The 13,433-nt window shown below is 49.8% G+C and overlaps 1 protein-coding gene across 1 annotated transcript in view; it reads right to left on the reverse strand.

The window, feature by feature from the left end:
• Positions 1-13,433, reverse strand: part of SFXN5 (sideroflexin 5) — an 83,165-nt gene that overhangs the window by 40,032 nt on the left and 29,700 nt on the right. The window contains exons 4-7 of the mRNA XM_088128783.1: positions 5,961-5,987; positions 5,328-5,382; positions 4,413-4,438; positions 1,561-1,614 (exon numbers count right to left, since the gene is read on the reverse strand). Coding sequence (XP_087984909.1) covers positions 1,561-1,614; positions 4,413-4,438; positions 5,328-5,382; positions 5,961-5,987 — 162 coding nt within the window. The remainder of the gene's footprint in view (positions 1-1,560; positions 1,615-4,412; positions 4,439-5,327; positions 5,383-5,960; positions 5,988-13,433) is intronic.

The following is a 13,433-nucleotide window of genomic DNA, read 5'->3' on the forward strand; positions in this document are numbered from 1 at the left end:
AAAGTGGCCGTGCAGCGGCTGCTCTGTTCCTCTCCAGCTGCCGGGCAGAACCTGGGAAAGGAGGCTTTGCTGAGAGCAGAGAAGAAGGCAAGGAAGAGAGAGAGAGAGAGAGAGAGAGTCAGAGAAGAGGGAGGGAAGGAGCAGGAAATGCAAGGCGGGAAGGAAGGCAAGCGGCGAGAAAGGTGGGCAAAGCCATGTGCCAAGCCAGAGGAGAAAGGCAGTCCTGGGAACGTGGAGGCAGAGCCCCCAGTGGCACAGCTTTCCAGACCTTTTGCGGGAAGCGAAATGAGACAGGCGCGTGGATTTTCCTTGAGTGAACTGTCTTTGCATGGGCCTGAATGCCAGACCCCCGAGTTCAACCACGTCCCGCACCAGGGTAACTCAGTGCCTGCCGACTGGAAAGAAATGTCTCTCTCTCTCACACACACACACAGTTCAGAAATTCAGGGCTTGATTCATGTGATCCTTTCAGCTTCTGCCCTTCCTAAGAGGGCCAGAGCAGCCCTGCGGATTCTTCCGTTCCCCGGCTCTGGATTCTGTGGGCCCACCAGACACGGCCACACCTTTCAGGCACATCCCCGCAACCATAAAAGACAGAACGACCGCAAACATCCTTAATTTGTCTAGCCCCGTGGCTTATCGGCATCTGGGAAACAAAGACCTCCTTCGGTCTGCATGTCTGTTCCAGAACAGCCGGGTGAGCATTTCAGCAGATGGGGTGGAGGTGGAAAGGCTGCCCCTAGAGACGGGGCCCCTTTCCAGTTGTGGGGCCCTCAGTCTGCCTGTGACAAGAGCTGGCCCAGCTCCCAGGCTTGGCTGACTGAGAGGGCAGCAGGAGGACTGGGGAGGGGCAGCAGCAGCAGCCCACCTCCCCTCAGTTCTCTGGCATGGGAAGGCCTGATGGGGGGTGGAGGGAACCCCTGCAGAATGGATGAGGGACCCAGAGAGGAAGGATCGGATCCAGGCAGGCCAAGACCGCCCCCGTGGGACGAGGGAAGCGGAAGGCAGGCTCTCTGCAGCTCCGGGCTCCGTGGAAAGCATGGCCCCAAATGCTGGGCCATATCTGGCACTCAGGGAAGGTGGATGGACAGAAGGAAAGGAAAAGGGAAAGGGAAAGGGAAAGGGAAAGGGAAAGGGAAAGGGAAAGGGAAAGGGAAAGGGAAAGGGAAAGGAAAAGGAAAAGGAAAAGGAAAAGGAAAAGGAAAAGGAAAAGGAAAAGGAAAAGGAAAGGGTGAGCACAGTTTGCCCATCGCTGTGCTGGCTACTCTGTGAGACGTTCTTAAAAGCCCCTGACTCTTTTTTCTGGAAAGCTCTGCTCTCCAAAACAAGCCTGCTCTCACAGCAGAAACCCCGGAAGATGGGCCCCAGAAGGGCAGCCATTATGCACGCGAAAAAAAACACATTCTGACCACCTGGGGAAGCGCCTGCTAGTGAAGGTAAAAGAGGTCCCCCCCCAGCAGCCCCAGCAAAGTGATCTTAAATGATTAAATAAAACAAAGCCCAAAACACGGAGAGGTCTGGTGCTTTCCCTCCAGGCAATGGTGGGCGCAAAATCCTTACCTGCCAGAAGATGGTGGACGCCAGGGTCTGATTTGGCAGCAGAAGGCCGACCACCTAAGAGAGGAAAGGGGACATCTCAGCCACAAGGAACAGAGCGACCCCAGGCTGGCAGGGGGGTCCTGCCGGACTTACAGGAGCCGCTCTCTGCTCCCCAGGCAAAGAAAAGAGGTGGGTGAACATTGGCAGGGGAGGCCTTGTCCCCGGGCACGCCCACGACCTCCTCTTCGCAGCAAGGGAGGTGGCTCAATTTCAGCAAAGGCAGGCAGGGGCCCTAGGCCAGGAAGACCTTGCGGGGAGCCACCTTACCTGGCCTCTGACTTTGTCCCACATAAGTTATATCCCGCAGCAGCCAAACCGTTCCTGCCCTGCTCCCTGCGCCATCCTCCGCTGGGGACTCCTCCCCAGACTTCTCAGGGGATGCAGAGAGCCTCTGCCTCTTCCGCACTGAGGCTGCTGCTCCTTCTGGTTCGGGCAGCCGGTTGAGGAGCCAGGCTGGCATGGAGGGGAGGCCCAACTCCCTTCATGATCAGCCCAGTTCACCCCGCAAGCCTGCATGTCTGTGCAAAACAAAGAATCCCCCGGCTTAGATTTTTTCTTGTGGGGCAGGTGGATGCTAGGCGGGGAGGCAGGGAATGGCTGGAAATGAGTAAGAGGGAGCTGCTTAAGAGGTGGGGGGCGCACGAGAAGGCTGCCTGCCTGCAAGAGGCACATTTAATGTAAGCGCTCCATCTGGGCCAGAATCTGCCAAGAACCTACGGCTTCCTTTCTCGTTCCTGGCGGAGAGGAAGACAACAAATGGGGGAAAATCTAAAATCGCAGTAACGGATTCACCACGAAACTGTACAGAACTCCTTTGCACGTGCAAAAAGACTGACAAAGGGTCTTCCAGGGCTCGGGATAGGCAGTAAATCAAGAAAAAAACCCCAGCCATCGATCCCACCAGAAACAGGACCTGGGTTCCCCCAAAGCCTGCCATCAAAGGCCAGCACAACTGAGCTTTGCTTCAGAGGGCCTCCTGCACATGGACGGGACAGGCAGAAATTCAACCAGCGGGCCTTTCCACATCGCTGACACGTTGTGTGGGTGTTACACATGCCGGAAGTGCCCGCCTGCCCCCCCGGACGGACGATCAGACCTGCTTTGCCAAGTGCATTGGCCAGGGATTCTGAGAGCTGCCCGCCTGACAGTGCCAGGCAGGGGGAAGGACCAGAAGTGCAATGACTGCTCAGCAGGGAGGCTGCCTCAGCCGCGGTCCTGAAGCTCTGCCTGGCCCACTCTTCTAAGCCCTGGGAAGGTGGCCCCACTTCTCCTCCCTCAAAGGCCAGCAGCCTGCAAGCCAGACTTCCCTTCTCTGTGGGAGGTCACCTGCCTTGGACCTTGCCAGCCTCCTTAGCACCCCTTCCTGCTGCATCAGTGAAGCCCCCTGCTTTGCCCCACGTTCAGACTGGCTTCAACGGCAGCCCTAGACCCTGAAACAAACACAATGAGAGAAGGGAGGGAGGGAAGAAAAGAGAGAAGGAAGGAAGGAAGGAAGGAAGGAAGGAAGGAAGGAAGGAAGGAAGGAAGGAAGGAAGGAAGGAAGGAAGGAAGGAAGGAAGGAAGGAAGGAAGGAAGGAAGGGAGAGGGAGGGAAGGAAGGAAGGAAGGAAGGAAGGAAGGAAGGAAGGAAGGAAGGAAGGAAGGAAGGAAGGAAGGAAGGAAGGAAGGGAGGAAGGGAGTTCCCAGCTGATACCCTCCCCGACACCCCCGTCCCTTCCTTCCAGTATGCTCAGTTGAAGACTCAGACAGGGATTGAGGGAACTGCCAATTATGTCACTACATTTCACAGATCAATTGGCATAAATGTTAAAATTAAAATGTAACATTTGAAAATCACTTTTTTCTGCTTTATGACAAGAGGTTCCAGTTTATCATTTACAGCTTGTGAAATGCAGCTCTGCTGACAGCTCTCAGCTCCTCTGACAGGTCTGGATTTGGGCCGATTCTGGTGTCAACCTGATCGCTAACTCAAATTTCTGTTTAACTTTTTGCAAAGTTAATTACAGATTACCACCCAAATGTTAAACATAAATAAGGACACCTTTCCCCTCTTTATGCTGGGAATCATGCCATTACTTCCTTCAAGAGATCATTACAGGAAGGGCCATATGTCTCCGGCAATGTGGCCAGAACGGCTCCCCAGGCATGTTCAGCCTCAGAATAACTCGAGACAGAGGGAGCCGCCAAGGAGAACGACAGCAATGGTGCCAACGCTTCCCCCGGAAGGCGAGGAGGGGGCTAGGGCCGTTGCAGACCCAGAGATGGACAGGGCTGCCCCAAACTGGCACCTCCCCAACCAGGCCTTGCTGGCTCCCTTAAAAAGTCCGGGAACCCCCACTTTTCCCAGACAAAATGGCACCCAAACATTGGCTTAATTCCATTTCTTGGCCCGCAGGTCTCTTTTTCCATTCCTGCCCCGCGATGCTGCCTCCGCTTGCCTTCGGCGGAGCCAAGCGTCCCGCCTTCCTGGTCCTTAACCGCCACCAGCAGCTACGCGGGTGGCGGAGGGCAGCCAGCCCGCTTCAGTCGGGGCCAAAAGGTCACAGAGAGGGAAGGGGTGCTCCTCAGCTTTGTCTTTGAGGCTGATGCTCCACAAGCTGCGCTGAACTGCGCCAAGGGTCAGTCCATGGGGCTCCTCTCGGCCCCACGCAGCAAAGCGGGCGCTCCGGTAATAGCAAGCAGAGAAGTGCCTCCCAGGAGGGTTCGTGGTGGCCAGTGACCCCTTCAGAAAAGTCCCAGCTGAGCTGGAGAACCGTAAGTCAAAGCCGAAAATGCATTTCTTACTACAAGAAGCAGAACAGAGGTGATACTTACAATAGGAGTTCCAAAAGGAATGTAACCTAGAGAGAGAAGAAAGGCGTCGCTTTGAGACCGAGGCCCTCTCCCACCTCCCAGAAAGGGCCCTAGCCGGGCTGCAAGGCCCTGACGAGCACTGGAGGGTGGCACAAGGACGCAGGAAGCTCGGCCTCTGGGCTCCCATTCAACGGCTGCCCAGAGTTCTGCAGCCCAGATCTGAGAGCACCTCCCAAATATGCGTAAACGTGGGCCATTCTGGGAGCCCCAGCCCCAGTACATCTGGAACAGGGGAGGGTGGTTATCATAACTATTCTCTTAGTGACTTATGAGCATCTGCTCCTTTACTTTCTCCATGACCAAAGCAACAAAATAACAGGATTTCACTTCGGGGTACATGGTGGCAGAGTATGAATTTACAGAAACACGACTCCTGAGCTGAGGAGTGTCACGTGCACACGTTAACCTGCAGCCGACCTAGGTCACCTGAAGGCGATGACGTCATGAGAACCCTGGAGTTGGCAGGCACTCCTGCGGCCACCAAGTCCAGCCCCACGCTCAGGGCAGGAACCCAATTTCAAGCACTCTGGGCAGATGGCTGTCTCTGGCTGAACGTCTCCAGCCAGCCAAGGGGAGCCCGTCACGCCTTTGGGTCACTGATTCCATCATCCACGCCCTCTTTACCAAATGAGGTCTCTTGGTAGTTTACAATGAGCTGGAGGCATCTTGCCCCAGACGTGCAAGGAAGGTCAAGGGGCGCTTGGCTTCTGCGATCGGGCCAGGCCGGCTATGGCCCTTTCCTGCCGAAGCCGAGGAGGAGAAGCATCTCTGCAGTGGAGCTAGAGAGGGCCCGGGGGGCACCGACAGCACAGAGGAGTGACCGAGGGCTGGGAAAGACGAGCGTCCGAACCCCGGCAGATCTCCACAGGGCCATACCTGACATTCGGAAAGGCATGAAAATGGTCTCGTTCGTGTCCGGGTGGATGATGGCCTACAAAAGAAGGAGATGTAGTGAAAGTGGGCACAGCTACCTCACAGATCTGCTTCTTGGCTTGGGGGAAGATCAGAGCCAGCCCCCCTCCTCCTCAGCCATCCAGGCTGAAGGAAAGCTGACTGGGGGCGGAGGTGGAGGAGAGAAAAATCTGGCTCCTGCCGGCGTATGTCCTGCCGCCTGAGTCTGACTGGCATCTGGTGGGTATCTAAACTCCGAATCCCACCCGCTTCCCAACCCAGGCTCCGGAAGGGCTTAGGCCCTCCAAAGGCAGAGTCTGCTCCCGGGCGGTCCGACATGGAGCCACGGCCCCGCAGGCCCTTGCGCTGCGGAGAGGCAGCCGGCAAACCAAGGGCAAAGGTGTCCCCTCCCTGGGAGAAAATATTTCCTTCCCCAGGGTCCGTGCCGGCTACTTTGGGGCCGAGATCAGAGTCCCCGGCGCAGACCCAGCTCCCGGCGGGGAGCTCTGCCTTCCCCGACAGGACCAAGGGCAGCCGCAGGAGCAGCATTGGCAGCTGAAAGGTGCGGCCAAGAGGCGGCCGCTGCCCATCATCGAGGAGGGACCCTGAGCAGGTTACCTGTTTTATCTTCTGCGCTCTCCAAAGCTGGAAGAACAAAAGACATTGTTAAGGTCGCTCATTAACATATGCAGCCAGGTCGCCGCGAGAGGCAGGACTTCAGCACAGGGGCGGCAAGGACAAGATCACACCATGCAAATTCCTTGTTCCCAGGTTCTGGTTGCGTGGAGGCTAAGGGAGCAGCCCTGGGCAGCCGAAAGGGGCGACCCCACCTCACCCCAAACCCCATTGCAGGGGAGGAGGGGTTTAACCAACCCTGCCTTACAATGGGGGCTGGGCAGCTGCAACTTTGCCTCCCTCTTGGGGCAAGAAAGGGGCTCATCCTTCCCTAGGCCCAAGCAGGGCAGAATCCCAGGCTGCCAGCCAGCCAGCCAGCCAGCGCGCCCGCTCTCTTGCAGCAGACGGAAGGAAGGCACAGCCAACGGTTCCTTAGGAAACCACCTGGCCGGATCCCTCCAACCTTATTCTAGAAGGACTGCTGAGCTTTAAGGAGATGCCTTCTTGAGGTGCCCCCTCAGGTTCCGCCTTATCAGCAACCAAGGGCCTTTATGCAGTACATCAAAAATGTTTCCAAAATCAGGGGCGCCATGGTGGCTCCCATTGTACAGCTGAGCCCCACTGTGGCTGAGGAGTGAAGACATCTCAGTCGGTATCTTAAGAAGACAAGTTCTCATGTCTCGTGGTTCAGCTCCCTGTGTATAACACAGAAATAGGTTGTGGGTGGCTTAACCAAGAAAATAATTGAAGAAAAGAAGAAAACTTGTGTCACAATATAAGCCTCACATAAGCAGGATTTCTGTGAGTCTCATTAAAAACCCAAGGATCCAAACTGGAGCAGGTAAACAAGGAAGCTACAGGGAATATCCAGCATCTTTGGCTTCCCAGTAAGCCCTTCTGCGCGATGGTTTCCACTCACAAGTGTCCAAATCAAGACTTTAATATTTCAGGGAACCATTTTTGACCATGACTACAAAATTTAATGGAACTGCAATTCATCTCACACCATATTCAGCTAGTTGACCAGCCCTCCCCACCTGGCGCCCTCCTTACGGGTTGGACCAACTCCCATCCCAGCCGGCACGGTCACTGACGTCCTACATACCTCAAGGCACCAGGTTGGGCAAGGCTTAGCAGACCGCCTGCTGGCAATCCTAGGGGCAAGCGGTGGTCAGCAGGAGGGACCCTCTGAATGACCCTCTCCCCCTGCAAAACTCTGGGGCAGTCTCCTCTTTCCGATCAGCCAACTGGGTGCTCGAACCGCGGCCTCTTCCAAAAAGTCCTCTCACGATGACCTTCTATTCAGAGCAAACTCCACTAGGTTCAGCCTGGTTTACTCTCAGTGTATTAGACTGTGCTTAAATTGGCCTCCAAAATACTTCTTAGCACCCCAGCTAACCAAGCAATTCCGCATGATTGGACGTGTGTGGCTGACTTGAGAGACATCAGGACTTGAATAGCTGGGGTGGGAAAACTAGCAAGGCGCCTGCCTGCCCTCCAGCTGTGCAAATCAAAGGCTCAATCTTCTTCTTAATCACACCAAACCATACCACAGAGGAGCTCTGCTATAACTAGTGGATTTACACAGATGTAAAACAGCAAAAGCAACAGCAGAGTCAAGTTCTGTAAGTGACAAGGTAATAAAAATTCAGAGCACTTAAATAACACTTTACCACTGTTAATTAATTAGTCCTCACAACATCCCCATCGGAAGTTAGAAATGGGAAGCTCTAGGCAGCAGGAATTATTCAGCTGCGGGTCACTAAATGGAGCAGATCCCAAACTATCTCCCAAGGGGGGCTTCTCACACAATTGTGTGGACTGCAGGGGGCATCTGCAGGTGAGAAAAGGTTCTTTCTAATATTAATTAAGTCTGGAGAGAAAAGGGAAACAGATCTGGGGAGAACTGCTAGAAAGGGAATGGCACCGTGGCTGTATCTTAGTTTGGCAGGGAAGCAGCACCCAGCATTTGGGGGAGGGTAGAACAGGGGCCCTCTACACCTCTTCCAGGGAGAGGGTGAGTTTCCAAGGAGCCCTGGACATCATAGGAGGAGAGCCGTGTTAGTCTATGTCACAAATAATCAGCTTTTGCGGACTGCGGCTCCTTTCATCATCTGCCTCTGCCTCTTCATACATACCCATGGCAAAGGAATGCACATAAGTTCAAAAGCATGATGGGTTGATGGTTTATGAAGAAAGGCAGAGAGTCGGTGAGGGATACAAGGATGAGGAGAGACTCTGAACACGAGGCAGAAGACCAGTGCTTGGTAGCCTCGAGAAGGAATCTCGGGGAAGAATGGCCACAGAAGGAAAGGAAAGCGGTGCAAGGAGCAAGAGTGGAAGTAGGACAGTCGCAGGAAGAGGACCTGCGGATCCTGGAAAAGGAGTATTGGAAAACAGGCTGCTCTTCCAACAGAAGGAATGGGAAGCGGACATCCGGGAAGCGCTACCCGAGTCCTTCGGATTTGCTGCCACCACAGACTAACACAGGTCTCCTTCTACAACTTTTAAATCATGTATCTGAAACAAGCAGACCTTGCACCCGTTCCTGGACCAGGGGCCCTGCTCACTGTCACTCATGCCCTTGTGACCTCCAGACTGGAGCACTGCAATGTACTTTACATGGGGGTGCCCTTGAAGAGTATTCAGAAGCTCCAAGTGGTGCAAAATGCAGTGGCGCGGGCAGTTGGTGCTAGTTACTCAGTGCGTGACACCACTGCTCCATGAGCTGCGCTGCTTCCAGCGTGCTTCCGGGTGCAAGGGTTAGCCAGCCACAGGCAGCTGTCCCTGCTAATATTAAGGAGGGTAGCGGTCAGTTCGGCCCATTTGTCCCAAGTGCAACCAAAGCCTGGTTTTACTTTAAACATGCTCAGGCTATTCTCTGCAGTTTAGGGTCTCTAAACTAGAGGCCACCTTGCAGGCCAACCTAACGTTTGTCGCTTGCATCCACTCACCGATGTGGGACTCTGTGCAGTTTACTGACACTCAGGATGCCCCCATGACAGCCCTAGCTGGGCTTCACAAAAGGCAAACTGTCATTTTTACTGGTTTAACATCAGTTCAATTATGCAACATTTTCTCTTAACATTTGATCGGAACAGACGTGTTACTTCACTTAATCAGACATTTGCTTTTCAAACACATTTATCCAGAACAGAATAGACTGACTAGCTCCCAAACCAGGGAGAGCTGCTGAGCAGGTTGGACTGGTACAATCAGGGGCAGCATTAATTTAAAAATCTCCAAAAGACATTCATGATGTCATTCATTTAAACTAATTTTGCTATTTATACTTTTTCACACATTTCTTAAACAAAGGTGAAAATCTAATCACTAAAATATGTTCATGCTTGTCATTGTCATTGTTTAGAACGCTTGTATTAATTTAGGAAATAATAAAAATTAATTGTACCTAATCACAAATATAATAGCTTATTTTGAATGATAAGTAAATCACATACACAAATGCAGTAGCAAAGACATTTTATTAAACTAAATCTTAAAATGTTAGATGACTGCTTTATATCTGCAGTTCCTGGGTGAAGGTTATTCTCAGAATTCTCTTTAAAATTTTATTTGTAAAAGTTTATAAAAATATGAGCAATATTTTATTTATTTATTTTTCAAATTTAGATACCGCCCACCTCACAAAAAAGTGACTCTGGGTGGTTCACAATAGAACAACTATAAATATTAATTAAAATACAATAAAAACAATATAAAATACAGTAAAAATATCCTTTTCAGTCCCACTAAGCTAAAATAAAAATATGTATTTTCCTGATTTACAAATTCCTGGATGATTGTTTACCTTTCAGTGAATAGTACCAAACAATTGCCAACTATGAAAACTTAGCTTAGCAACTGAAGAAATTGTGGTGGAAGGTTCTTTACTAATAATTTTCCAAAGGTGCAGGGAGTGATTTAGCTCAAAATATCAGTAGTCAGTATTCTTTAAATCATTCTCTCTCAATCCTGAAATTTATTTTGGACCTAAAATCTGAAAATAATAACAACAACAACAAAACATACCCCCCCAAATATATTTTTTAAACTTGATTTTACAAAACAAGCACCTGTTTAAGTTTTGAAAATCAGATTGAGGAGGAAAAAGCCCATCCACCTCGCTGCTGGTCATTCACTTCTTTCCACCTGTACCAGCATTATGGACTTCTCAGAGAGCCAGGTCTTTGCATAACGTGTCAAAACATGATAATCTGAGCCTGGCATTTGTGTCTCAAGTGAGAACTCTTGATTGTTTTGTTCAATGATCCATCTGTTTCTTATCTTGGTACCCGTGGTCTCCTTAAGCATCTCGTCCAACACCAAAGTTCAAAAGCGTCAATACTCTCTGCATCCTGCTTCTTCCAAGTCCAGCTTTTGCTTCCAGAGAGCGTCACAGAGAAGATAATTGCCTGCGTGATCCTGATCTTGGTAGGCATAGTCATATGATAGCATTTGAGTATCTTCTTCAAGGCCTTTGTTGCTGCTTCACCAAGTGGTGGCAGTCCGTATTGTATTTCTTGGCTGCTCATTCCTTTACGGTCGACAGTCAGTCCTAAAAGGCAGAAGCTCTCCACCACTTCATCATCTTCACTGTCAGCTCTAAGGCTGGTTGTTGTACCTGTTGTCGTTAGTTTGATCTTCTTTATATTTAATTTTAGTCCCATTTTTTCCCTGTGCTCCTTAACTTTTTCTTGCTAGAGCTTGCAGACCCTTTGCATTTTTAGCTAGCAGGGTAGTGTCACCAGCATAGTGTAGGTGATTGATGTTTCTTCCTCCAATTTTAAAACCACATTCAACTTCTTCCAATCCAGCTTCCCTTAATATATATTCAGCATATAGGCTGAAGAAATAAGGAGAAAGTATACAGCTTTATCTCTGCCAACCTGGACCCAGTCTGTTTTGCCATGTTCTGTCTGGACTGTGGCTTCCTGATTTGTGTTTAGGTTCCACATGAGGGTAACGAGATGTTGTAGGATTCCTATTTTTCTAAGCATATTCCACAGTGTGACATGATCAACACAATCAAAGGCCTTGACTTTTATCAGCAATAAAGTCTCATGTTCCTTGGCCTTTTCTAATGCTAGCTTGAATATCTGGCATCTCCTTTTCCATATAAGGCTCTTATCTGCATTGGATAACCCTAAGCATTATTTTGCTGGCATGTGAAATTAAAGATATTATTTGATAGTTTGCACACTCTGTTGTCTCCTTTTTTGGTATTTGAATGTAGATTGACCTCTTCTAATCTGTTGGTCACTGTATCATTCCATCTTCTATGTCTTTATAGATGTTGCTGTAATACTGCTTCTCTTCTCTTCTAACAGCCCTCTGAAATTCTCTGTTCCTTTCTGAAATCTTTGGCTTCTTTCTCTTCTGGGCAACTTCCACTGTCTGCTCTGACACCAATTTTCTTTCTTCTCTTTCTTGGTCTTTGGGAGCTTCTCACACTTATCCATTACAACTTTTATTTCATTTCACAGTTCCTCTGATTCCCCATCAATGAGAATCAGGTCTTTGGTGATTCCTGACTTTTTCCTTGAAAATGGTAGGTATGTGCTCAAGCTCATATCCATGGAAACTGGTTGGCTGACTTGGAACTTGCACATGAACAGTTTGTGATCTGTTCCACAGTCAGCCCCTGGCCATGTCTTTGCTGCTGTAATTAAGCTCTTCCACCTCCTTGTAACATTGTTATAGTCAATGTGATTCCTGTGTACTCCATCTAGTGATGTCCATGTATATAGGTGTTGTTTTGGTTGTTGAAGACTGTGTTAGCAATGAAGAAATTATTGGACTGGCAGAAATTTATAAGCCATTATCCTGCTTCATTTCTGTTTCCTAGGCCATATAGTTCGACTACACTTCCTCCTTAATATTTCCAACTTTGGCATTCCTGCCTCCAGCCACAGGCAGCACATCTTGCTTACATGTTCTGTCAATTTCAGATTAAACTTGACCATGAAACTCATCAAACTTCTCTTCTTCTCCATCAGTGGTTGGAGCATAAACTTGTATAATCATCTTATTAAAGGGTTGTTCACAAAGTCTAATTGATATTATTTGGTCACTGACTGCATTGTACCCAAGTATTGTCTGTGCTATATCCTTCCTGACTATGATAGCTACATCATTTCTTCTTTATTTTTCATGTTCTGAGTGGTAAACATCATGATCTTCTGTCTCAAAGTGTCCAACTGCAGTCCATTTCAATATTCTGATGCCTAAGATGTCAGTTTGTAGTTGTTTCATTTCTTCTTTCACTGTGTTGAGTTTTCCTGTGTTCGTGCTTCTTACGTTGCACGTTCCTACTGCGATTCTATCTTCGCAGCTTCGGATTTTCTGTTCCTGCATGGCAGCATCAGCCACTAGGCACCCTGAAGGTTTAATCTAGCCACGTCATAAACACCATTAGTGCTCCGGACGATGCTCAGCTCTTCCTCAGTAGCATGCTGAGTGCCATCCGACCTGAGGGGCCCATCATCCGGCCCTACATCGTCAATCATTGTATATTTTCTATCCCTGTGGTTTTCTTGGTAAAAACACAGAAGTGGCTTACCATGGCCTTCTCCCACACAGTATGAACAGATGCCTTTGCCACTGTCACTAAAGTGATCCTCTGCTTCCAGCATCTTCCTCTATCGCTGCTGCCCAATATAACCTTCACACCTTGGGTGATCCTGCTGGGAACATATACTCTGGGCATACACTTGGGATGTTCTTTGCTCATCCCTCCCAGGAACATAAGTCCACACACACACACACACACACACACACCTGCCACAATGAGGCAGCATAGCAGGACTTAAGGGGGAACAGTTCTTAACTCCTCTTGAGGTTAACTGTGCTTGAGGTCTTGATTAATGAAGTCATCTAAGGTGATCTGACAAAATCTATTGAGAAAGGGACTCTTCTATTCTTTCCTTCAAAATCTCTGAGTTTGTAACAGGCATTGTTGGGTCCCCAGGCAGCTCACTCCTCATCTGGACATCCCAGGATGGTAAGTCAGAGCTTGCTAATTCCTGAGACTCCCTTTGATGGGCTACAATGGAGAGTGCAGTCTCAGTCTTCCTTCCTTCCTTCCTTCCTTCCTTCCTTCCTTCCTTCCTTCCTTCCTTCCTTCCTTCCTTCCTTCCTTCCTTCCTTCCTTCCTTCCTTCCTTCCTTCCTTCCTCCCTCCCTCCCTCCCTCCCTCCCTCCCTCCTTCCGATTTAGGTGCTGCCTGACTCCTTAGGTGCACACCTTCTCCCCATCCTAATGCAGGGAGCAGAGGCCACTTGATGCATCCTGAGCTGCGGGAGTGAGCATGCTGCTTGATTTTTGTTTTTTTAAGTTTTTATCAGTTGCTCTTGCCCTTGTTAGGCCCAGTTTTTAAATTTCTTGCTCAGCCCATCACTTGTTTTGGTCTGCCAGTACAGGATATTGTTTCTTGCCTACTGTATTAAGCACAGACATCAGCATGATGTCTGGAATT

The sequence above is a fragment of the Python bivittatus genome, unplaced genomic scaffold, assembly GCF_059951505.1.
Source record: "Python bivittatus isolate LINGU-HERP-01145 unplaced genomic scaffold, Pbiv_v1 ctg000740_np1212, whole genome shotgun sequence".
NCBI lineage: Eukaryota > Metazoa > Chordata > Lepidosauria > Squamata > Pythonidae > Python > Python bivittatus.